The following is a 25,657-nucleotide window of genomic DNA, read 5'->3' as shown; positions in this document are numbered from 1 at the left end:
ACCAGTACCAGGACGCGCGCCGAGTTGGACTCGTCGACGGTCCAATATATGGAACAGATATTTTAAGAGTATCACCCGTTAATGTTTTACTAGCCTGTCACGTGGCTAAAATAGTTTTTTGCCCTGCATAACTCCACCCTTCAGGGAAGCATTTTTACCCTACGTCATGGGGGGGGGGGGGGGGGATTGGGATCCAGGATCCAAAAATACACCAATCTAGACTACTTTCTCAGGGGCCATCTACTTAGGACGTTTGCCAAAATCGCAGATTTTTAGAAACCTGTCCGGATTTGTCCGAATTTTCAAAACCTCCCCCGGACCTCCGGATTTCCAGTTATTTTTAAAAGTACAAATAAAACCGACTCAAATTCATTGCATTGCGTTAATAAACTGTGTTTTACCGATGGCGATAGTTGAAATTCGTCATTTATCATCATGAGGCGACATCTCACGGCCACGCTAAATGACGCCAGATAAGATGACATTAAATCATGTAAATGTCTAATTTCAACTTGCTTAATGCTTAACTACAAACTATCGCCACCGGTAAAAGTCCCGTTTAAGTACTCGTTCAAAATACAGGGATCTAAACTTACAGAGTAATTAGTGTCAAAGTGAAAAAGTTGAAATAAATAGGACTTTTTTGTTGATTCTGCCAAAATTTCAAGAAGCCACCCCCTCGCCTCCGGCTCCCCCTGTCCGGATTTGTTTGTAGGTTTACAACCTACCAGGACGCGCGCCGAGTTGGACTCGTCGACGGTCCTGTATATGGAACAGATATTTAACGAGTATCACCCGTTAAGGATTTGTCCGAGATTCCAAAACCACCCCCTCCTTATATCAATATGCCGGACGTCCTAAGTAGATGGTTCCCTTGAAGAAGGAAGGTCTAGTGAGAAGCTGTTCCCGTCTTTGGTCTTGCCATTTCTGATTCTCTGATACGACTTTTCCGAATAGATTTAGTTGAAGGTTTACAACCTACCAGGACGCGCGCCGAGTTGGACTCGTCGACGGAACAAATATTTTACGAGTATCACCCGTTAAACTTAAAGATTTAATTGAAATAACTGGTTACAATTTGAAATTTATTTTAGTTTTACTACAACATTTTGATCTGAAAATCCTTATGATCACCCCTCAAGGTCTTTGTGGAAATAAATTTAAACTATCTTTTAAGGAGAACAAATGCGTCAGAAGATATATGGTACTGGTAGTACTAAAAATACACATCTTTGTCATTGTGGCCATAAGGTACGACGACTGTATTTTTCATGTCTTATAATTGGGACCAAAGTGATATCTATGTTAATTGTATTGATAACTTGTTCTGGTTTGAATTGATTGACAATGTCAACCCATCGATCAGATCGTTGCTTGTCGAAGAAAAAATTCTAGTTTGCGCGGCGCGGCGAAGTCCTCCAAGGTTTTGGGTTTGTCATACCCATATTGTATGCCAAAATTTTACCCATATTTCGACCTTATAATTATATTATTGATCAAAATTTTGAATCAGACCTCAAAACAATTCGGTAGTCAATTTCCAAAACTAACCCGGTCTCTCAACTAAAATGGCTAAGCGTATAAAATTACCGGGCTTTGAAGTTGAACAGGACGGTTCTTGTAAGTAAGCAAAATGATTGCCAGATTTGCAGGTCACTTCACTGCTCCCTTTGTTGAGAGCTTTTGAGCTCCAGCAAGTCACTTTCACTGCAGTTTCTCGAGCTACTGGGAACTGTGTCATCGTTGTGATCGTACTTGTCCACTCAGCTTTCAGTCCAGTGCAGCCGACTGATATGGATATTGATTAATGTTGTTATTATTATTCGCAGCCATTTAGTTATTATCTAAATCATTAGGGAATGTAATGATCAGATAACTACCTTTGTTGAATAAGATATTTAAAAACCATTTGGTACCTAATCTGTAGCCATCCGATGCCTTGTCATGGAGGGAGAACTGTATCTGAGCAACGTCGTTGTTCCAGTACGAGCTCCAGGTAGTGTCACCACACGTTGAGTCTGATAGTTGTGTGTCGACCAGTTTCACTCCGTTGCAATGTATCACTACTGCTCTCATTCCTGATATTCTGGTGAGAGTGATCCTCCATACCTTATCTGAAGCAGAGGGGAAGTTTGTCGGGAAGTTAGTCCACTTTTTACACCAGTAGAGTTGGTACCGAGCTGTTCTAGCGAAGTAAATGTTGATTCTTCCTGCATCGGCTCCCTGAACAGAGTAGAAGGACAACATTACTTGATCCATACTCAGCAGCTCACTGTCAGTCTTTATCTCTATTGGGAAGGATTCTAGGTCCCAGTTTATCTTCTCACCACGTGTTATTGCTATCCAACCTGTGTGGTATCACTTGATAGTAGCTCTGTTATGTGACGTCACGTATGTTTATCTATTGTTCGATTACTACTTAGCTGTAAAATGAAAGCGGCAGGTGTTGATAGGATGAATGCAGAATGAGTAAGAGCCTTGAAGCAAATTAGCTTCACATGCTCTATACTATGCAATAGATTACAATGCAATAGATTACAATGAAATGGGTATACTGTAGAACGTGATCCTACCTTCAACACCGGCTGTGGTTCCCATGATGAGAAGGGGTATCAGCAATACCTGGCAGATATTCATATTTGTCTTGACTTGCTAAAAGGATACCTTGTGTTATGTAAGCATAACGTTTGACAGGTCATGGTAAATTGAACGGACCCTAATAAATAGAGGGGCCCTGATAAATAAAACGGGCCCTGATGAATATCAAAATATTATCGAAGAACCCATGCCAGACGTTGAAAACATTTTTTTAACTATCCGTACCTTAAATACAGCTAAACAGAATATTCAGTAAGAAAAAGTTATTAATTTTATGCCAATTTTATATAATAATATCTCTAATTACTCCAGTAGCATAGAGGAGTTGAGTGTGCACTTCGATGTATAGAGTTTTTTGCTACTGGATATGGTTAAATAGGTCATTGGTAACTCAAATCACCGAGGGCCGCATGTTGTGTCGCTAGTCCCAACCCTGTGGAGCCACGCCCATATTTCATATCAGGCGCATATATGGGAAATTTGTATATGAGCTTCTGAAGGTCCGGTCTTAGAGACTCAAAATTGAGTTTAAAATGACCGCAATACACATGTTAATATTGGCACTGTAAAGGTCATGAAAGCCCAAAATGCTTATTTTTGGAAAAAATTCAGAAAAACTGTTTTTTACTTGGGCGCGAGTAAAACATCTACTCTAGAAATTAAGTGAAATTAAGTATGAAGTTCAGTGTCTACAACGTTTATAAACACATGATCCTTTGTAGGGTCATTCTGCATCAGAATTGATAAGGTACGCAAATTCTATTAGTAGTTTCAACCCTAGGGTGCAAAACGTCTAAATTACTTATTACCCCCAGGCGCAAATATATGACTTTTCTATCTCGGCTTCTGAACGTCGTAGGGGCCTCTCTTTGAGCTCAAACTAACTAAGAGGTCGTTCACATATTACGTAATCAATATTTTTGCAATTTTCACCCCCTCCCCCCCCCCCACCCTCCGTAATCAAACGTAATCAAGACCTATCCCCCCCCCCCCCCCCCCCTAAATATTTTTTCATGAAATTTTCAGAATTAACGTAGAATTGCCTGATGACCTTAATATATATAATAAGTTTTGAAGTGGAATTTTGGGTTCTTTTGCGATAGTCAAAACGCGACAACTAGCGCTGGATGGCGACAACTAGCGCTATCCAGCGCTAGTTGTCGCCATCCAGCGCTAGTTGTCGCTATCCAGCGCTGGATAACGCTGGCCAGCGCAAAATATATATGTTCGATAATTGTCGCTATCCAGCGCTAGTTGTCGCCATCCAGCGCTAGTTGTCGCCATCCAGCGCTAGTTGTCGCTATCCAGCGCTAGTTGTCGCTGGCTATGCGACACTGTCGCACGCGATAGTTTGCGATGGCCAGCGCAACTGGCCATCGCAGAAAACAGTTCGATAACTAGCGCTGGATAGCGACAACTAGCGCTGGCCAGCGCTAAGCGATAGCCAGCGCTGGCCATCGATATCCAGCGCAAAATTTTTGCGCTATTACTCGTCAGCTAGCGCTGGCCAGCGCTAGCCAGCGCTAGTTCAAGTTGTCGCTATCCAGCGCTAGCCAGCGCTAGTTATCGCTATCCAACTAGCGCTGGATGGCGACAACTAGCGCTGGATAGCGACAATTATCGAACATATATATTTTGCGCTGGCCAGCGTTATCCAGCGCTGGATAGCGACAACTAGTGCTGGATGGCGACAACTAGCGCTGGATAGCGCTAGTTGTCGCCATCCAGCGCTAGTTGTCGCGTTTTGACTATCGCAAAAGAACCGAATTTTGAGTGAGGCCTTTAAATTAGGCCTTTAAATTTGGCGGCCGAATTCTGAAATTTGTTGGGCATTTTTCAGAATTTGGCCGCCAAAAGAACTAAAGAACTAAACTTGGGAACTTAACCCCCCCCCCCCCCCCCCCCCTTCCGCTGATAACGTAATATGTGAACGACTCCTATAAATAAAAAATTACAAAAATAAAATATTAATCGATGCAATTTCGAATTGCACAGAAACTGGCTTACCACATGTAGTCATGTTCACTAAGTATAATTGGCAAGGAAAAATTACGCTTTTTATTGTCAAAGATTACAAATCTGAGTCAGGTGTGTTCATTACCAATACCAGGTTTGTCTGCAGCTGCAAATAATTTGCTACATACTATAGACCATAGGCAACAAAATCAAATATATTATGGCACTAATGCCTATTCTGCTGTTAGGAGAGAAATCATTGAATCGATTTAATCATAATGATCAAATTTAAAAGGCAATTTGAGCAGGTGCCTGTTTACTGGGCCGCGCTCACTGCTCAGCCTGTCATTCGGCCGAATCTTTATTCGGCGGAATCTTTATTATATGTTTATGAAAATTATAGCCTGGGGTCCCCAGGTAAGTGCTTGTAGATTAGCTAAAATCATATTGATATTTAAACAAAATGACATTATAAAGTTTGTGAATAGGTAGAATACTATTCTAACGATAGCGATTAATTATTAAATACAGGTGGTATTTATTTTATTCAGCCTGCCATTCCGCCGAATCCTAGCCTGGGGTCCCCAGGTATGAGGTAAGTGCTTGTAGATTAGCTTAAATCATAGTTATATTTAAATAAAATGACATTATAAAGTGTGTGAATAGGTAGCTGGTAGAATACTATTCTAACAATAGCAATTAAATACAGGTGGTTCTGCCAACCACCTCCTTTATAGAAACTTAATAGTCAACCCCACGCAGTAGAAATAGAATGGCCTATAATAATAAGGATTTCGCAATATCGACCATGACGTCACGCTCTGAACAGGTTCCTGACGATTTCGTTTTTCTCGAAACCACGTACAGTAAAACTCCAATTTACTATTTTCTTTTACCGAAAACTGTACGGTGAATCGGGTTTTTAGTGTACGTAGGACGTTAAAAACGGTTTGTGTGGGGCATGATAGATTTTTTGAGCTTTTAAGTTGTCAGAAAACCAAATGTAACAAATAGTAACATCAAACATGTACTTAATTATGGTATCTCGGGCTAAAAAAGTCTTAGAGACATTTGCAGCACAGTAAAACGTTCAACATGAACACATTCTGATAAAATTTATGGAGCAGCACATACCACCTAACTTCAATTTTGGTATAACTGCGAAAATACTCAGTTTTAGAAGCTCCTTCCAGCTATCTTAGGCTGCCTTCAGCTCCCTCTCTGGGGCTCTCTCCAGTACTGCTTGGCTATTATGGCTAATCAACTCGAATCCAACGTCATGTCGCAGAATCTACTTCTGGCTACCTTCTGCTAACTCCATGCCAACTCTACTATATATACCCATTTACCACCAGTACGTTATAATTTTACATCTTTCTAGCAACCTCTGATATGAATGCTACCTCCCGGCTGCATCCAAAAATTTCCAGCTCATTAAGGAAGAGGAACCTTGCTGTTTCTAGCAACCTCTAAACGCCAGAATAAAATTTTGCTGATGGTTGCTAGACAGGGCAAGAAGTAGCCCACTAGCCTAAGCTGAGGTTGCCAGAAATAGCAGAAGTTGGAGGAACTTTGGTGGTAGCTAAATAGAGGTAGCCGAAGTAGGTGAAAATAGCTGGAATTGGTGGTTTCGGCCATCTGGTGGTAGTGCCGAATCTTCTCAGTCCATATGTTTTAGTACATAATCCTACCTGGGTGTAATCGATCTTCTTTACGACTGGGATCACTTTGAATTAATACGGTAAGCTGGGAATAATATGTACCTACATTTCATAATAGAGAGTAGAGGGATGAAATTTGTTGGGCCTGTCAAAGGTTAACAGAATCGGAAAAATCAAAGTTAAAAAATGCTTATGTTTGAGTTATTTTTTAAAAACGTAGGCATTTTAAGGCAAATAATAAAATTAAAAGCCATTTATGCACTTTTGACCTACCTTTGAGTTTGTTCCCAAAAATTTGAGCGACGAAAAATTTGGGCTGCCCTCTCGCCCAAATTTTTCGAATTCAAATTAATGGCAAATAAATTTGGTATTTAATTTGGTATTTATTAAATTATACCTGGCTTTGAACAGGAGGGTTCTTGTAAGTAAGTAAAATTACTCCCAGATTTGCAGGTCACTTCACTGCTCCCTTTGTTGAGAGCTTTTGAGCCCGAGCAAGTCACTTCCACTACAGTTTCTCGAGCTACTGGGAACTGTGTCGTCGTTGTGATCGTACTTGTCCACTCAGCTTTTAGTCCAGTGCAGCCGACTGATATGGTGATTTGATATTGATTTATTTTGTTACTTGCATTATTTATGAGATTTGGCGATTATAATTATAATTTGCATTTCGCAGCCTTTAAATATTATATGCAACAATTATTAAGGAATTGGAATAATAACCAACATTGTTGAACGTGAGATGATTTATAAAATTATACTACTTAGTTGCACTTGGGTAGTCTGATTCACAAATATTTATTCATTAACAATCACAAATTAAAATAAGGTATGTTTCAACCATTTGATACCTAATCTGTATCCATCAGATGCCTTGTCATGGTGGGAGAACTGTATCTGAGCAACGTCGTTGTTCCAGTACGAGCTCCAGGTAGTGTCACCACACGTTGAGTCTGATAGTTGTGTGTCGACCAGTTTCACTCCGTTGCAATGTATCACTACTGCTCTCATTCCTGATTTCCTGGTGAGAGTGATCCTCCATACCTTATCTGAAGCAGAGGGGAAGTTTGTCGGGAAGTTAGTCCACTTTTTACACCAGTAGAGTTGGTACCGAGCTGTTCTAGCGAAGTAAATGTTGATTCTTCCTGCATCGGCTCCCTGAACAGAGTAGAAGGACAACATTACTTGATCCATACTCAGCAGCTCACTGTCAGTCTTTATCTCTATTGGGAAGGATTCTAGGTCCCAGTTTATCTTCTCACCACGTGTTATTGCTATCCAACCTGTGTGGTATCACTTGATAGTAGCTATGTTATGTGACGTCACGTATGTTTATCTATTTTTCGATTACTACTTAGCTGCTTCTGATAAAAATACAAGCTGCAGGTGTTGATAGGATGAATGCAGAATGAGTAAGAGCCTTGAAGTAAATTAGCTTCACATGCTCTATGCAATAGATAACAATGAAATGGGTATACTGTAGAACGTGATCCTACCTTCAACACCAGCTGTGGTTCCCATGATGAGAAAGGGTATCAGCAATACCTGGCAGATATTCATAGGTGTCTTGAAAGGAGACCTCGTGTTATGTAATTGTAAGCATAATGTTTGACAGGTTATAGTAAATAGAACGGACCCTAATAAATAGAAGGGCCCTGATAAATAAAACAGGCCCTGATGAATATCAAAAATTATCGAAGAACCCATGCCAGACGTTGGAAAGATTTTGAATTTTAAAACTATCCGTACCTTAGCTACATTTAGTATCTACACAGAATAATGATTGTTTTCAGGAGCATATTTACGGTAAAAATCGTTTTATAAGAACAAGCAATAGCATAGAGTCAAATGGATATATTCTAAAATCAAATTACGTTCAAAGCCTCAAAATGAAAGATGGAAGAAAGTATTACTATTAAGGGTAATATGGTCAAAATTATATTTGGGATTTTTTGATCGTTATCAACTCAGAACTGAGGATTGTAACCGAGCAAGTAGAAGCCTGCTGGGATTTAACTTTAACTTAGCGAGGAATCTTTTAAGATTCTATAGACCCTAAATGAAAATCTAAATCGAACCTAAACATTTTGAAATGTCCTGTGTTCGACAAAGGTAAATTTTAGGCCGTCAGAACTCAAAATAAGGTCCGTAGAACAAAGAGTTCTACTTCTAGTTATTTTGAAATTCCAGTTAATGAGCCATGAATCGTACCGGCACAGTATCAAATTTTCAAATTAAAATGACAACTGTCGTGAATCTTACTTTTGTTTACCTACCTTATTAGCTTATTTGACCGGACATTGCGTAAACAGACACAATTTCGATTGGACATTAAAATTTACGTTCATCTCTGATCTCGCTCGACCGAAAGCATTTAAAACCATCTAAAATCCGAAATTTGTTTTTCTTTTTTTTCGGCGGTTTTTTCAATTTTAGCGGATAATGTTTTATCGATCTTAACGATATAACTATGAAGTAAGCATGAAAAGTAGTCGCGTTAAGCAGTAAATGTGTTAATATAATTATAATTTAGTCCGATTATAGAACTTGAAATTGACCGAAATAATTAATAGAAAGTAATCATATTCTAGAAAATAAAGTCGTAATAAAATACCGGCCTACCCATTGGGAAAAAATTTCAAATGACTTTGACTTGGACGGACATTAAATGTTAAAATAAACACTAGGGCACTCTAGCATCAATTAATGTCTGTTCACATTTGACTTTCGCACCTATTTTTAATGCGGGGTTTTGCAAATAAATCACTGTCTCAGGAAAAGTCAAAAGACTAAGAGCGAAAGTAGTCGTCAATATGTCACCTTAATCGCTAGTTAAACTACTTAATCTTAAACTAGATTTTCAGGAAGGATCCAAGCAGCTCAGTATTATAAACAAAAAAATATACGAAAGATTGCTGGAAAATTTGTCCATAACATTAATACAAATACAATTACAATTACATAGTCTTACTCAAACTTACAAGATATTAAATCACATCTCCTAAGTTATAACCAGCGTCCATGAGCAAACATGAGTTCGTTTTATAGTCTCAAAGAGGCAGATGGTATAGGCAAATGACTGAATCATAATCTATTATCATAAATATAATAATGATATATAATAATATAATAATATTGATTTCTCAGAACACATGTCATCGGAGGGCTCCAAACGCACGTGCATTATGCACGTGCGTTGATCACTTAACTGATCACTTAATTGTTTCCAGCCATAGGTAACACTAACCGTGGTTATCACTTACAAAAGGTTACCCGAAGTCTAAGATATAAGCAATCATGTGGGCCTCAGAAAAACAAGGTCAGGGTTGAACTACACGGTAATCCAGGGCCATGTTACAGGTCACATGCATTTAACGATCTAATAGCAACAATTTCATTATCAAACATCATGCGTGAATGTGAACAAATCATAATGCATAATAATAGTTGATTTCATTTCTCACATTAGGCTGCCCCTTATAGCCATGTAAATAAATATGCTAATGATGCACTTGTTAATGATTGGCAAGTAATACGTTAGAAAACTCACAAAGTTATAATATAAGTGTTGAAGAGGGGTTCTTTGATATATATATATATAATCCTAACGAGATGAGGTTGTTAATTACTGGCATAACACTATATGCACGTGCGTTTGGAGCCCTCCGATGACATGTGTTCTGAGAAATCAATATTTTTATATTATTATTTATCAATATTTATGATAATAGATTATGATTCAGTGATTTGCCTTTTCGAGACTATAAGTATAACAAATATACGTGCTCCAAACGCACGTGCATAGTGTTATGCCATTAATTAACAGTACAAGGCCTCTGTAGATCTCTCGTTAGGATTATATATATCAAAGAACCCGGCCTCTCCAGCGTTCATATTTTTTATTATTATTATAGTCTCGAAGAGGCAGATGGTAGGCAAATGACTGAATCATATTCATAACACAAATGCAGTCTCTGTACGGGATGGGCCTCAAAATACCGCTTTGGCTTCCAGTTTCAGTTTATCATTATGATTGATTTATTTTAACGTGATCAATGGTTAAGAAAAGGGATGATTAATACACAGTACTACTACTCACTACTCAGGAAACTGTCCGAAACTCGCAGAACTAAACAATGTCAAAACCACCGAATCTGCTGCCCAAATGCGACTAGGAAAAATTAATACTAGCGAAAGTGGAAAGTATTATTATATGGAAGCTTACACTTACACTTACAGAACGATCAAATTCTAGCGCTGATAAATCGAAGGGCCAATTATGAAGTACGAATCAGCCCAATACACAATACTGATTGGAGCACAAAGTTTATGCATAAAATTCAATAAACAGTCAAACAAAAGGGCGGTGAACAATGCCAGGCCAGTCTGTAAAACCGTTTATAGTTTAGTACTGGAGCCAAGTAAAGGACACGCGCGAATGCTACATGCTAGCAACCTACAACGTCATACGAGCAGCAAAACTGACAGTCAATGAGTCAAACGTGGTGCCAAGAAATTAATTTAATTTTACCGATGGAAGATTTTTCAAAATTCTCAAAATACAACTTTCAGCATTCACGCCGCCGCTGAAATATTCTTCGACGTGAGCAAAAAATCGGCGGCGGCGGCGTTTGGCGGCGGCGTACTGCACCACTGGCCAACTCTTGACCATTGACGCTTATTAAGTTATTAGTATTACTATTACATTAACATAGAATATTTCGAACTTTTCACAAGGAAGCGACCTCTACACTCGATCTAGTTAAGTTTTTTTTCTGTCACGAGAAGCTAGGTGAGCCAGCTAAAGTTTAAAGGTTTTAAAGTTTGAACACAATAATGAAACTAGAATTTCTGAGTATAAAATCAAATAAAAATTAAATCAAAACCAACATAAAAGTAAAACTTGCATACGCAACAAAGAATGCTCAAATCTTTATTTCAAGCAACATACTGTACAGAAAACTGGGAAATGGTTCAAGGGCAAGCGTCAAAAGTGTCAAGTGGCGCCATCTTTAAAGATTTAGTGGTACATGAGCACCACTTAGAGTTTTACCATTCAATTTGGTGCCATCCAGTTTCAATGGCGCTGGTCTCAATGCTATCATCATCATCACCTTGTGACATTCTTTTTAAGCAACATACTGCCACTGGTTCAACTCGTACGGTGCCATGTATCACCAATGGTCGTTATTGACGATTACCAAAATCCGGTTTCAGTGAAACATGACATAATATCAATAATCCCACTATGAACAATGAACATGCGTTACCCACGTTGGAACATGCGAGGAACTCAACTCCTACTCTCTTAACTGAATCAAATGCTAAAATAAGAAATAAAGAAAGTTTCATTTATTTCGCTCATGCGTATCACAAAGAGAGGTTTAATACCGTAATTACAGAGTCAAAGATAACTATGAGTAATGAGTGATTTTCAAAAATTATTACGTCATAAACACAGTTGTGGTTCCTGGTGAACTGTCCTATCGACATAGCCAAGTTTTTCCTAATATGCACCAAGTTTGATATTTAAAAAGCAAAGATGAAGTAAAACGTAGTAAAAATAATAATAATAAAACCGTACTGGCGTATTCCGTATCTGAATTTTAACTCCTTCGAGATTATTCTTTCTCCTGGGATAGAACCACTAAGGTTATCACTGAGGTAATAGTGTTCCAGCCCGCAAAATGGACCAAATTTCAATCTAGGAGTGTTAGATGAAGCTACAGCTGAATCACAGCCAGGTTGAATTGAAGCCGGTATCAGCAGTGTCCCTGGTTTTCTCAGTGAAGCTGCTAGAAGTGTCGTGGTTATTGTACCTTGTGTACAAATACTCGTCATCTCTCTCCTTATTTCTCAGCCACTTGGCTGAGAACATAAGACACAGATTCAGCACAATGAGTCCCCCAAAGGCTCCAACCAGACCCCAAATAGCGTATTCAAGCCACACAGCAAGTCGGGGGTAGCAGGGTGAGCTCTGGATGTTGGGGTCCTCAAATCTGTTGCAATAGTAGGCAGCGCTGGTGGGTTTAGCTCTGCTGCGACAGCAGGAGGCTGGCACCATGTTGTTATTGTTCCACATGGTCCAGTACTGGGTCCCGTCTACTTCTGTTCGCGTGCTGAGACGTGCAGTGTTACATCACTTACATGAGCTTGCTGTTGTTATGGTGGTGCATAACAAGCAGTTACACACATTCACAATACACATACAAATCATGAACCATGGAAACCAGGTTATACAATTATTACACGGTTAACCGTTTTGGACAGCTCACGAATTAGTCGTCAGTTAAAAAACTGCGCTAAAAGTCGATTATGAGGCGGATATTTACTAGCGGTTAATGCAAGGTTGAGCCTATGAGCTAGAACGATACTTATAAAGACTGGAGACTTACTCAGTTATATTATCATTGACATAACAAGTTCCCCGGACACACAGCGAGGGATCCACTTTAGTCATTCCACAACACTCCAAAGAGAGTTGTATAGTGGATACGGCTACCATCTGTAGTTCTGTTGCGTTGTCGTGGTTAACGTTGTTGAACCAGTCCTCCACGTTTGTCATTACGTAATCAGATACGAATGGTCTTTTGATTATTACTGAAAAGTACAATTTTAATCGTTTTGAAAAGAGTCAAGCGCGTTTTTGTTCAAAGTTGTGAGACGTGAGGTTAATCTTGATCATCAATTCTTTAATGATATTTCATTTCAATGTAACATAGTTATATGTATAAAAACATAAAACTTACGCGCAACAAGTGCAGCGATTTCAAGCAGAGCAAAAGTCAGAATGAGGAAGAAGAAGCAGTTTAAGAAGCCAGATCTGCCACTGAATGTTGAATAAGCTCCGTAGACTCCAAACATTATCATTAAGAATCCCAATACTATGAGAACACTGCAGGGCGTATGAAAACTAGAGCTGAAAAATAATACATCAGAATATCACAATACCTGAATCTTCAATAATTCCTAAATTTGCCTACTCAACTTGAAGTATTATAAATTAAACAGTAAACTATCAAAGAATCATCAAATTTCACAATTAACAGACGAAACAAAACAAACCTGTATTTGGGCACCTCAGGAAAATACACGTGTCCCTTGACAATGACTACAATGCCAGTAGCAGCGAGTACTATACCCAGCATTATTGTAATAATGTTTACTGTTGCAAGTACAAACTTCGTACATGCAGTACACCCACCCATCTTACCTAGAACTGTAATAGTAAGAGAAAATATTAACTAACTTGTCCAACGAGCGAGGGTTAGTTTTAACTGTGTTAGTTTTAACTGTGAAACTATTCGATAGGTTTGTTATAACATGAACAAATAGTTGGATCTGTTATACAAGCAAATGTTAACTATAAACTAGGTGGTAAGGCAAATATTAAGCTAGGTAATAGTCGTAATACAAGCAAATGTAAGCTATATTTGTAATTATCTCACGATGGATGGAATGCTCTACGTTTTCATACAAGCGAATGTCAGGTTCGTTTGAAACGACACGTGCCCATGTTAGCTAGGCCCACATGATTAAAGGGGAGATTCCCTCCAGAACAAAGAGGTTGAGATAATTTAATGACATGAAATATAAATGAGATGCATTTAGCTGAGCTAGAATTGTTCGCTAAGTCAGTGAACATGCCCTTAAATGAAATGTAAATTGGACAAGTTAATTTTAAAGAATTTAAATACAGTACAGTAACCGTGCATATTTGTATAAGGTAAAGTTAGTGGCTAGTCCTTCGCCCTACGCAAATGAATTGGCTTTTATCATCTATGCTATAAACGGTCATTACTCATTAGGTCATGTATTTGCGAACTGCAAATTAAGCAAGATAAATTATAGAGCACAACTATTTTGTTTATTGCATAACCATTCAATAAATATGGGGTTATCATGTCACATGTGATAGCAACTGGTTAACTGAGATTTTTCGCTTTCTCTTTTCCGGGATGAATGATAAGACACATTGAAAAGTGTATCTAAATTGTCGATTGGGCAATATTGAAACACAGCACGAGAATTCATCAAGAAACAAGATACAAAGTTATCATGGTCGTCATTTGCAACATAAGAAATGCGATACGAGCGTACACTGAGCATGATTACTTTAGTTCATTAGCTCCAGCTTTGTAATATGTGGGCTGGGGTCCAACATGCACTGCCTCCCCCAACCCAGCAACATGCGGCTGTAAATCTGGAAATGTTCGGTTCTGCAATGCCACAAAGTGAAAATAGGAGCATATGACTGAACAGTTAAACAGGTATTTAAAAGTACGATCACAACTCTGTGTGGGCTTTCTCAAATAGTTGCAGGATCATGATGATCTGTGAAGTTATTTTAACCCATTAGGGACGATAGGGTCGTTTACGACCCATCTTTTCTAGAGGCTGTAGATGACAAACCAAAATACTTGATTACACAAATTTTATGCACGAATGTTCAAAATCTATTGGGCTACATTATTCACTTCGAAATATGGGCCTAATGAGTGACTAACAATTAGATAATTAGGTTAATTAGTCGTGATAATTGGAAATTATTCCAATTAACTTCTGGCCTCTATTGGGTCATTTAAACTTCATGAAGGCCATAGGTGCTATGCGAAAAATGTTGCGGGCAACGATTTCCTAAAGGTCAGTGAAAAGCCCGTGAAAATCAGAGATTCACAAGCTGAGCTAGATGCTGTGTCCTAACTGCGGTCGCATCCGACCCACTCGTCCGGGTCGTAAACGACCCATTTACAATTATATCAGGTACAGCTCCTGTAAGTATATTAGAGTTTTAATTTTTCGAAAAAATAGTGAAAATCAACGTTTCCAATCAAGTGGTATCAAAAATATTGAAAATTATTTTATTGGGTCATTAACGACCCACTCGCCTAAACCAGTTTTTACTTTAATCTAACGCCATACGATGAAGTAAGTAGTTTAAAAGCTATATTTTTCAAAGAAATAGTGACAATCGACATTACCAATCAAGTGGTATCAAAAATATCGAAAATTATTTTATTGGGTCATTAACGACCCACTCGCCTAAACCAGTTTTTACTATAATTTATGCTCTAACGATGATGTAACGGTCGAAATATCCTATTATATACGTTATGTACGATTATAATTGTATGTACATTCCAACAAAACATTTTCTTATCGGGTCATTAACGACCCATTAGTATTCAAAGTATAAAAACCAATTTAGTATAGTTTCACTTCCGTCTTCCATTGTATATCTGTAAAATATATATTCGAACACAATATCTCTTATCTCTGAATCTTTAACAGATTATCAGGGAGATACCGTTCTGTGTACATTAGTTCCTGAGCTTGTACTGTAGGTTCAAGTTAATGTTTCTCTCTTTGCATTATCATTTATACAAATCCTTAAGCTGGGGTTGGATCTCAGAAAAAGTACAGGGGGTTATGGCCCCCGCGAGAGCGCTCGGCAAATATTTACAACTACAAGCCTGATAAATTTAAAATATTTCTCGTTATTTTCAAAATCGTATCGGTATCATAAGTGAAGTACATGAGTCTAGAAACGTCTGTTTTCCGTTTAATGCGTTATTAGGGCGTAATAATGTGATATATTTTGATAGTTATCTTTAGATTATGTCTAAAAGACGCAGAGGACACAAGGATAAGGAAGGAACGGTTGTTAAGCCAGGAGATAGGGTATCAGTTCCCCGAGACTATTTCGATCGTGAAGAAACCAGTTACTCAGCCACGTTATCCTGTGATATTCTTGTGCTATGGGGAAGTATCATCACAATATCAAAATCAAATGGAAGAGCATACGTAAAATTCGATGTGGATGGCAAAGGGGTTGGCATTCCGGTAGCAGATCTTTCGAAAAGTTTGACCGGTACGATTGATGCAGTAACTGTTGAATCTACGAAGACTACAGTCAAGGTTATAGGAGATGAGGAGCAGGCAGAAAGTACAGTCAAAGTGATAAGAGATGAGGAGCAGACAGACAGTACAGTCAAGGTTATAGGAGAGGAGGAGCAGACAGAGAGTACAGTCCAGGTTATAGGAGAGGAGGAGCAGACAGACAGTACAGTCCAGGTTATAGGAGATGAGGAGCAGACAGAGAGTACAGTCCAGGTTATAGGAGATGAGGAGCAGACAGAGAGTACAGTCCAGGTTATAGGAGATGAGGAGCAGACAGACAGTACAGTCAAGGTTATAGAAGATGAGGAGCAGACAGACAGTACAGTCAAGGTTATAGGAGAGGAGGAGCAGACAGACAGTACAGTCCAGGTTATAGGAGATGAGGAGCAGACAGACAGTACAGTCAAGGTTATAGGAGAGGAGGAGCAGACAGAGAGTACAGTCCAGGTTATAGGAGATGAGGAGCAGACAGACAGTACAGTCAAGGTTATAGGAAATGAGGAGCAGACAGACAGTACAGTCAAGGTGATAGGAGATGAGGAGCAGACAGAGAGTACAGTCCAGGTGATGTTGGAGGAGACGGTAATGACAGAAAGTACAGTTCACTACACTACTACCCCTTATCCACCAGGTAGGCCTTGAAAATATATAACGGCTTTGTTTGCAGTAGCACTGTTAATAAATAACTTTGGCTTGTTCCCATATTATTGGTTTGACTCTTGCCTTATATATATATTTCGATCCTTGACCTTAATAGAACTAACCTTCAGGTATTATCCGGTTAGTGAACAGCATGTCGAGAAAGTCGCCTAGAGTTGCTGCAGGAAAGACAGCTACTTGCTCTATGTCTGATCCCCCCTCAGTGTCTACTGTTTCATTACCACCAATTAGTAGAGTCAGCGCCAGGAATAAGAAGAGAGCTAAACTTGAGCCAGCGTTTTCGCCAATACCTAGCAAGAGACCCAGGAAGACCAGAGGAGATAAAGTAAACGATGCCGTAAACTACCTTGAAGAAAACCATTGGAGCTCAGCACAGTTATTCATCTGCCCTCCTGCGATCGCAGAGCTGACAGACGAGGACTCAGGTGATGAAGAATCAAACGGCGGGGGTATCGATAATATGAACACTTGTCAGCTCGAGGCTGGATTTGAACTTGTAATTTTAACGCCCGAAGATGAAGAACTGCGGCTGACCAACGTTGTGGAAGAAGAGATTGACACGATCATCGAGGAGGTGACAGAGCCAACAGAGCCAACAGAGCCGACAGAGCGAAGTCAACCGAAGAGAAAGGGGAAGGCTCCTAAAACTCCGGAAGCTGTTGCTCGAGCTGTTGCTGAGAGAAAGAAAAGGGCCGCAGAAAAAGCAGAACTGGAGCGACAGCAAAAAAGGAACAAGTGGAAAGAGTCCTATGAGTTCGAAAATTCAGAGCTGCTCTGCAAGATAGCAGAATTCGAATGTCCAACGACAAATCAGGATCCACTGTCCCTGGCAACACTCAGTCCCATCGAGCTGTTTGAGCTGTTCTTCGACGAAAACGTTGTCACATTCATTTGTCAACAAACTAATCGTTACGCTCTTCAGAAAGGTGCAGACAGGTGGAATGATGTGGGTATCGAGGAAATGCGGTGCTTCTTTGGGATACTGCTCCTCAGTGGGTACAACCAACTTCCAAGAATGAAAATGTACTGGGAGCAAACACAAGATGTTCACAACAACCTAGTGTCCGATGCTATGAGGCGGGATAGGTTTTTGGACCTGCTGCGGTATATTCACTTTTGTGACAATGCAGTCCTTGATGGTTCGACAACAGACAGATGTTGGAAGATCCGGCCTATTTACAATATGTTACTGTCAAGGTTCCAGAAGAACGCTGTCCTCACCAAATGTTTCAATGTAGACGAATCAATGGTGCAATACTTCGGAAAGTCTGGCAATGCCCTAAAGCAACGCATGCCAATGAAACCGATAAGAAGTGGGTACAAAGTGTGGTCTCTCAACCTAGACAACGGGTATATGTATAACTGCGAGATATACCAAGGAAAGGGGAGTCAGTCCGATTACCAGGTGGCATTTGGCCATGGACCTGGAGTTGTTCTCGGGCTAATGGATGATCTCCCCAAGGGAAACTACGAAGTGTACCTTGACAACTTTTTTACTTCAACGAAGTTGTTGTATCATCTCGGACAAGAAGGTATAGGATGCACTGGAACATTTAGTAGGAAAATGATTCAGTTCTGCCCTTTTCCAACCGATAACGAGATGGTGAAGGCTGGGAGAGGTATATTCAAGTCTTTTGTACACACGGACCTGAATATTCAACTCACCAAGTGGCAGGACAATAAACAAGTGATCATCGGTTCAAACTTTGACTGTGACACCCCTGCCGATACCTGTCAAAGATGGTCTGCCGAGAAGAAGGAGAGGATTTCTGTTCCCCGACCTAAATCCATCACATCCTATAACACACACATGGGGGGAACTGATAACATGGATCAGGCAATAAATGTTTACAGACCTGTCATACGGAACCGGAAATGGTATTGGCCACTCTTCTCGTACATTCTGCAAGTTTCCACGTATAATGCCTGGAAGCTGAGCAGGTATGCTGATTCTAGCGCCAGCAACACATTCCTCGACTTCATCAGAAGCATCGTCTGTCCCTACCTGACCTTGTACAAGACGACAAGGAAACGCGGAAAGACGAACAACTTGTACCCCTGTAAAGGAGTTGCAGCTCGGGTTCCTGGTGGGTCTCCATTAAACAATAAGTGTTGGTCCTTTACAAATTTGTTTAACATTTCCGATTAATAGTACATTGCTTGTTATGTTTAATTGACTATTATTTAATTCAAAGACCCCCAGAAAGTGTGCGTTACGACGGGATAGGTCACGTGATAAAAAGAACGATAGGGAAGAGAACGAGATGTGGTCTATGCAAGAGTAAGACCATCTACGAATGTTCGAAGTGTGCAGTGAAGTTGTATTCAAACTGTTTTGCAGCATTCCATGGTTGTGGATCAGTATGAGACTGGTTAAAATTATGGTCCGACTTCCGAGTGTGTTGTTATTAACCCAGTTTACATATTTTGTTAAATTTTAATAACAAGTTTTTATTCTAGTATTACTATTTGACATTTGCGAACGTTTCATAACATTTTTTCTTATCAATTTCTTGACTTTGTCCGAGTGGGTCGTTAATGACCCATATGTAATTGATTTTTTTTAATTTCTGGTTGTCTAAGTATGATAATCACTCGCTAAGAAGCGATTCGGTACTTTTGTTTCCTTTTTTAGACTGTATGCAAGCAGTTACAAGATAATTTATAAAGATTAGCAAGTGTGCCGAGTGGGTCATTAATGACCCAATTTCAGTAATTTTCAATATTTTGAATCGCACAGTATTAACTATATGTTCTTAATGTATTCTATATCATTTATTTGTTCCTTACGGCTTTGTTTCACGAGTAATATACGAAAAACAAAGTGGGTCGTTTGCGACCCGGACGAGTGGGTCGCATGCGACCATCGCTATATCTATGAAAGTAACGAAGATACAGATTAGCTTTTTTGGATATCTCATTTTTGCTGTAAAGTGACCTTGTGTGTGAAATGGCATTAAAATCGGCAAACTTTAAAACTCGTCGTCCCTAATGGGTTAACTGCCAGAATCACGAGACACAGTAACAGTGTTACGTGTAACTACACAGTAACACACAGTGTAACTAAGTAACTATGAGTGAGATTCTGAGAGTGAGATTTTACTTTACTTCAGTGTAAAGCCGGTAACAACGGCTGTGTGTTAAGTAAAGCGGCAATCACATGGTAATCAAATCTCTGGACAGACAGAGCCATACTGACAACATTGATCATATCTCGTACACACTTGGAAAGATGATCAACAACTTTGCTTTATTAATTATATCCCATCATACAACACACTAGGCTACCGTACATACGAGGGTGGATTCAAGTCTCAAGATAACTAACTGCTTTTCATAGTTAGTAATCTGATCCTATTCTAAAGCGAAAGTGAGATCTTATTAGTAAATTGAGACAGTTTCAAATCGAATGGTGCAACCTGTCAAGCAGTCATGATATGTTTATTTGAGTGAGATGGGAATTTCAGAGCGTACGCTCTGCGATTCTCTAGGGAATAGCTGATCTGCGGACACTTGTATCTGCTCGATATTCGGGGACCAGAAGGGGGCATTTCCCTAAAACCCCCAAAAATTGTATATGTACAGCCCCCTCATATTCAGGATGGAGGAGGGGGTACAACTAAACACTGCTCATCAGACCGTTACATGTATCAGGTTACCTTAGGGCCAGCTCCAGGGTGAAAGCTGACCCTACAGTTAACATTTACTGGGACCAGGTTATAATGTAATATTGAGGTAGGTGCGAAATAACAGTAGAGGCAGTGCTCACTGGGTTAGGGGAGGCAGTGCTCACTGGGTTGGGGGAGGCAGTGCTCACTGGGTTGGGGGAGGCAGTGCTCACTGGGTTGGGGGAGGCAGTGCTCACTGTGTTGGGGGAGGCAGTGCTCACTGGGTAGGGGGAGGCAGTGTTCACTGGGTTGGGGGAGGCAGTGCTCACTGGGTTGGGGGAGGCAGTGCTCACTGGGTTGGGGGAGGCAGTGCTCACTGGGTTGGGGGAGGCAGTGCTCACTGGGTTGGGGGAGGCAGTGCTCACTGTGTAGGGGGAGGCAGTGCTCACTGGGTTGGGGGAGGCAGTGCTCACTGGGTTGGGGGAGGCAGTGCTCACTGTGTTGGGGGAGGCAGTGCTCACTGGGTTGGGGGAGGCAGTGCTCACTGGGTTGGGGGAGGCAGTGCTCACTGTGTTGGGGGAGGCAGTGCTCACTGGGTTGGGGGAGGCAGTGTTCACTGGGTTGGGGGAGGCAGTGCTCACTGTGTTGGGGGAGGCAGTGCTCACTGGGTTGGGGGAGGCAGTGCTCACTGGGTTGGGGGAGGCAGTGCTCACTGTGTTGGGGGAGGCAGTGCTCACTGTGAGACAGTAATATCACGGTGTGCAGCAATAAGTATGGTAGTACAGGCAAAATGAGGTCATGTTATTGCAGATGTGGCTACAATGTGTGAGACACAATTTAATAATTTCACTTTTGGCGAAGAAAAAAGAAACAATGTAGTAATTGTACAACAAAAGAATTTGCGATAAATCTTAACATAGTTAATTCAAAAAAAGGTTTTCCTAAAGGAACAATGAAACTAGGGTTAGTGTAGAACTATACTTGAATCGAACTAGATCTAATTTTTATTATTATAGTTTCCAAAATTATAGATTCTAAAAATAAAATAGTTTATACACACCCATGCTCCAATTTCCCTACTACACGATCCTTGAAATCTGATTAGGGGCCGCTAACAAAATTCACATACCAAGCACAAAAAATATTTGTGTGGGTAATTGTGTGATTTGGACTAAAGCTCTGGAGGATTTGCTCTGTGAGTGTAGAGTGTACACGTTTAGTCAACAAATCAGATAGGGGGGATCTGTCCATAAATTACTGTGACCGAGGGACTAGTATTGAATATTGATACGATTAACATTATGATGTGGATACCTCACATTCCATATTACATAGCTAATAATGATACCTACTCTCATTACTCAACATGATTGCTATGGAAAAAGGTGGCCCTTTGGACTGATCATGGACAAATAAAGCTAGCTGATCATACAGACGAAAGTTTAAAATGAGGACAGCGAGCTGCTAATCCAATCTAAACAGTCACAACTAGTTTATGAACCGACCTACATCTCAAACAAACGAAGAAATCTCAGTTCAGCCTCAAGGTTTATAAGTAATGTAACAAACAGTTACAGACCACTCAGTTCAGTGGTAGTAAACTAAACGTTATGTAACATAAGATAACTACGGAGCCTATTCGACTACACGTGAGAGCAAGAGCATGTACTACAAAACTAACATGTAGCGAAATAACTGAAAATCACCGCTCTCTCTCTCTCTCTCTCCCGCCAAAACAAACATCACACCGGAACCAAGTTTCTACACAAAGTGTGTACGAACGGAAAGTGTGTACCTTGATCGTGTGAGAGAGAGAGCACATGCAAGAAGAGTCCACAACCAAAACACACAATGTACACATATGTGAGGCTCATGTTCAAAGAATAACGGTAGAACAGGCATTATAAGAAGCAACGGTCCTCATTATTCCTTATATGGAATGATGATGTTATAAGCGGGATGTGTGTGTGTCCGGAGGGGGACCTGCAATCGTGTGGGGAGGAAACAAATTCGATTATTTTGTGTCTGAAGTGTGTGTTGTGTGTATCTAAGTGATTGACGGAAGATAACACACATCTACACGTCATATAGTGTGGGTATGCGTGTAGGTATGAGACTTACAAAAGGACGGCCTCACAGCCTGTAACACTTTACACAAGTAATCACCAGTGTTAACTGTTATGACTCACAAGTAATAGAATATGCTCCAGATGTTTAATATATAACAGCAGTCAATATACATGACAACGGGCCGTCCTCCACAAAGGAATGCGGCTGCCCATGATACTCAATACTATTCAAGACAAAAAATGAACTGAACACTAAAGTAACATTATCGGAGTGCCTCACAACCCACAATGAACCCGGAACTAAAAACGAAGCGTAAGAAATAACCCCCGATTACTAAGAATAAAGGAGTATCAATAAAGGTATCGTGTTACATTTGTAACGCGATGGTGTAATAGACAGTAATAAAGTAATAAGGATCAGGACAACGGCCAGTCTTATGCTCTTATGATGTCATGTACCCCCTTTAAACCTGTGTGCTGTGGTGATCTGGTCGTGTAGGCTCCAGCACACGTGTATGACGTCATACGTTGTTAGTAATGACGTCATACACTTGTTAACCACATCTTAATTCTTGAAAGATTACTTATTTAGCTCCAATTCGGCGTATCCAATATCCATTAACGCCGGCCGCTTGAACCCATTTTGTGGAGACATGAACAAGTAATTAACAATCATTGGCGCCATTATTTGGGCCAGTGAAGATTGTCCACCAATTTGACCGATTTTCAAGGGTCATTTGATTTTTGAAGGAACTAAACAAATGATACTAAGAATAATGTATCGAGAATAACATTTATTCTACAGTACAGCACAGTGTAAATATTATGTACAATTAACAATGTAGTTAATGGTTAATCGCACGCGCAACAAAACCACAAACAAAACCAAGGACGGATTATGTGAGTTCAATGTACTCGATCAATAGATGTGCGCTGCGCGGCATATGCATACGCACGTGTGTTGTATCACGTCGTGACCCCCATTGTGCATTGTCGTTTCACTAAGTATCGACGTATCTTACTGGGCCGCGCTCAGCCTGTCATTCCGCCTAATCTCTATTCTATGTTAATGAACATAATAGCCTGGGGTCCCCGGGTAACGACGTATCGTGGCTGGTGGCGAAAACCACCAAATTTTTGGGCGAGCGAATTAGTAAGATCGAGCCAGCAGCACCAGACAGCGGCCGTGTACCTTTTTCGACTCCACAGAATCCCTGATGGACGTGACTTTTGTTAATATAATATAATCGGACCAACCTTTCTTTCTCGAAATGTATCCTACTGTACTTAATTATAATAATAAGATAAAGCAAATGTGAAGATATTACAACGAAATAGATGTATATCAAATTGTCCATGATATTAACTAAGTCTAACCGTGTTGATGATTTTAGATTTTGTATGTTGTAAATATTTTAATGTAAAGCATTTAATACTCCCCCTCAGCAAAACAGTTAGATTGTAGACTAATGATAATGATTGTCAGATGACGTTATATATTATATAACAGTTATAAATATTCAATAGTTGTAGAGCATTTTCAAAAGCAAAAAGTAGTTGGTAGTGGTCCACATTGTAGCGCGATGCGTTTCGGTGCCGCGCCGCGCACTCAATGAGGCTTCTCCATTCTCACAGCGATCCTGGCTAGATCGGCGAAATGCGTTACTGTGCCGCGTCGAGCTGCCATGAATTGACATCGTCAATTAATGGTCCACAGGGATCCGAAAAAGCCGTACATGCACTTGGGTCCTTATCCTTGTCACTATTGACTATAGTCTCAATTCGATTCAGTTTACACAAACATGAACATTTAGACGTACACATTGACACGATATTTATTAGAAAGCAAAAAGTATAAAATAATACGTGCGTGCGCGGCTTGAGCCGATGGCAAGTGCTACGAAGTAGCGCGCGCCGGGCCAGACCATTAACAATGGTCAATAGATTAATGAAATGTTGAATTGCATTGTCAATTGTAAATATTTAAAATTGACGATATATTATGATCTAAAAATAAATTTTACAAAGCTGGCTTTGGATTTAGGTAAGATGATAATTTATTTAAAAAACTTCGGATAGTTTTAAATTTACTTTGTTGTATAACTATAATGTTTGATTGACGATGTCAACCCTTTCAGATCGTTGCTCTGCGAAGAAAGAATGAAAGTTTGCGCGGCGCATCGAAGCGTCGAAGTCCTCCAACTATAATGTATTCTTTTTTTGAAAAATTGTTGTTTTCTTATAAACAAGTTAATCCTGTTTTCATGAATGCGCGGCTTTGGCGGCCAGTTATTGATTTATACATAAAATTGAATTTTAAATAAAAATGTGCATATATTAAAATTTAAAACTTTCAAAACGGAGGCTTATAAATATTACTATATTATGATTGTAAAATAAAGGATAAAATTTTAAATTTGTTTCACTAAAATTTGTTTTACTAACTGCTGCTAACTGCCGCTGTCGCGCGCGCCGTTAGCATGGCAGCAATTAGCAGTAGTTAGCAGCAGTTAGCAGCAGTCAGCAGCAGTTAGCAGCAGTCAGCAGCAGTCAGCAGCAGTTTCATTGCACTATGGCACCCTGTGGTATGCGACCGGGCTCTAAAGAAGGCAAAAATTCTACTCTTTTCGGTAGGGCCTGTCGTGATATCATGGATCGCTTAGGTTCCACCAGGATCTGGTAGTCCTCATAATTCTGCGGCCTCTATGTATCGTCATCTCGTACAACTCTTTAAGAATCTTAGGGATTTGGCATGTGAAAATTTGCAGCCTTCCAGACATTGATTGGGTTAACGAGGTGTCGTACGTCACCTCAAGATCGGGTGACAGGGGCTGACCAGGCCAGAACCCAATTGATTGGGTCTGAGGTCACGTGATTATGAGCCTGAGGTCACGTGACTATGACGTCACCAGACCTTGTTCTCCGTTTCCCGCTCATTGGACCAGGTGAGCTTGCATGCTTGTGAATGTGGGTGTAAGTACAGCTGTACTGTAGTTTATACCTAATTAACCCCTATAGAAACCGAAAATTTATTTTCTGGCAGAAAGCTAGAAATTTACCAAAATATCGACATTGTTATAAATTTATTTTGATGACCATTCCTGACCTAAAATTGCACGAGAAATCGATTAAACTTGGTTTCAGGACTCAACAATGCTTCTTTATGCCTTAAAATCCATGTTTTATCGATACAATCAACATTATG

At 40.0% G+C, this 25,657-nt stretch overlaps 2 protein-coding genes across 2 annotated transcripts in view; both read right to left on the bottom strand.

The window, feature by feature from the left end:
• LOC134813341 (uncharacterized) overlaps positions 1–25,657 on the bottom strand; it is a 107,345-nt gene that overhangs the window by 76,920 nt on the left and 4,768 nt on the right. The gene's annotated exons all lie outside the window — the stretch shown is intronic.
• On the bottom strand, positions 20,479–21,447 carry LOC134812486 (mucin-2-like). Its single transcript, XM_063819936.1, has 2 exons — positions 21,444–21,447; positions 20,479–21,119 (listed from the first exon to the last, which is right to left on the bottom strand). The coding sequence occupies exons 1-2, from the start codon at positions 21,445–21,447 to the stop codon at positions 20,479–20,481; spliced, it is 645 nt and encodes a 214-aa protein (XP_063676006.1).

The sequence above is a fragment of the Bolinopsis microptera genome, chromosome 3 (genome assembly GCF_026151205.1).
Source record: "Bolinopsis microptera isolate Bmic1 chromosome 3, MBARI_Bmic_1.0, whole genome shotgun sequence".
NCBI classification, from domain to species: domain Eukaryota; kingdom Metazoa; phylum Ctenophora; class Tentaculata; order Lobata; family Bolinopsidae; genus Bolinopsis; species Bolinopsis microptera.
This window is presented reverse-complemented; position numbering and strand designations above follow the sequence as displayed.